Here is a 1,304-nt window from a genome sequence, read left to right on the forward strand (position 1 = left end):
TAGGGGTTGATGAGCTTGGTTGGGTTACCAATTTTTTCTTTTTTTGTTACCGGTCAAGTCAGGTTTGGGTCAAGAGATTTGTGGATCCACTTAATCCAAGTTGACCCACCTATATTTAACATATGTTAAAAATGTATATTATATATTTTTGTTGATTAGTTTTTACCTTTCTCCCTGATATAAAATATAACCATATTTGATCTCTTATAATTGAGTTAGGAAAGAAGTATTTAATATCTTACTAACTAAATGTTATTTCTCATAAAAAAAAAAAAAAAAAACTAAATGTTATTTGGTTTGATAATTTATGTATGATGGTGCTACTATTTACAATTTTCACAAAATGGCAGAGAGCAACAAATAGTTATAATATTGCTGCTATATATTCTATTTTGTTTCTAAACTGTAGACCATATGATTATCACTATCTGGTCCACCATCACAACAACTCTTTTATTTATTTGCATAGCGTAAATTGAAGATCCAACCCTGAATACAAACCACACAAAGGCGGCAATTTGATAACGGGCCATTTGTACGCAACCGCCTATTATTTTTATGCACATATTGCGTACAATTTTCCATGTGAGAATTTTGGTACCTATTTGCTGGTTACTACCTTGCCAAGGGAGTTTTTCCAGTATGCACAAAGTTCATTCCACTGATTTGGTCTAAATCTATCTCAAAGCCCTCATGCATCCGAGCCAATTCCATTGCCAAACATTGCTTTAATTCCATCACTACATAAGTCATAGTTGGCCTTTGGATGGAATTGGGAGACACACAAGCCATTGCCACTTCTATTGCTTTCCAAACAGAATTAATGTCAAGGTCTCCTGCTAACCTTGGATCCACAATATTCTTAACATCCCCTCTTTCAAGCATGGAATTAACCCATTTAATTATATGAAGTTTCTCCGGAGCTTTAGTGATTGCAAGTCGTCCTGTGATTATTTCCAATAGAACAACTCCAAAGCTGAAAACATCACTCTTCTCAGTCAACCAGTTTGTTGCATAGTACCTGTAAGCCAAAGATATTACATAATCCATACCCAAGCAAAAAGATAACCAGGTAATTAAATGATCTAATTCCATGTTTTATGGTTAGTTTTGTAGTTTGAATTAGGTAAACTTAAAAATATTAGTATCTCTGACCAAAATGTGTGTTTGACAATTTCTTCTTCTCTAGTTACTTTAATAGCAACGGGTTTTTTGAAAACTTCAAGAATTGTCGTATATCAACGAAAATTTCTTATGATAACTATGTATGATATTTTAGGGACTTTGAGTAATTGAATTTGTTG

General features: G+C 33.1%; 1 protein-coding gene across 1 annotated transcript; it reads right to left on the reverse strand.

Annotated features, from left to right (window-relative positions):
- Nucleotides 1-615: 615 nt before the first annotated feature.
- Nucleotides 616-1,095, reverse strand: LOC115990092 (LRR receptor-like serine/threonine-protein kinase IOS1). The gene has a single exon (XM_031113955.1). The coding sequence runs from the start codon at nt 1,093-1,095 to the stop codon at nt 616-618; it is 480 nt and encodes a 159-aa protein (XP_030969815.1).
- Nucleotides 1,096-1,304: the final 209 nt, after the last annotated feature.

Source organism: Quercus lobata, chromosome 5 (assembly GCF_001633185.2).
Source record: "Quercus lobata isolate SW786 chromosome 5, ValleyOak3.0 Primary Assembly, whole genome shotgun sequence".
Taxonomy (NCBI): domain Eukaryota; kingdom Viridiplantae; phylum Streptophyta; class Magnoliopsida; order Fagales; family Fagaceae; genus Quercus; species Quercus lobata.

Coding starts and splice junctions, on each gene's coding strand:
- LOC115990092 (XM_031113955.1), bottom strand. CDS start 1,095: ATGGAATTAGATCATTTAATTACCTGGTTATCTTTTTGCTTGGGTATG.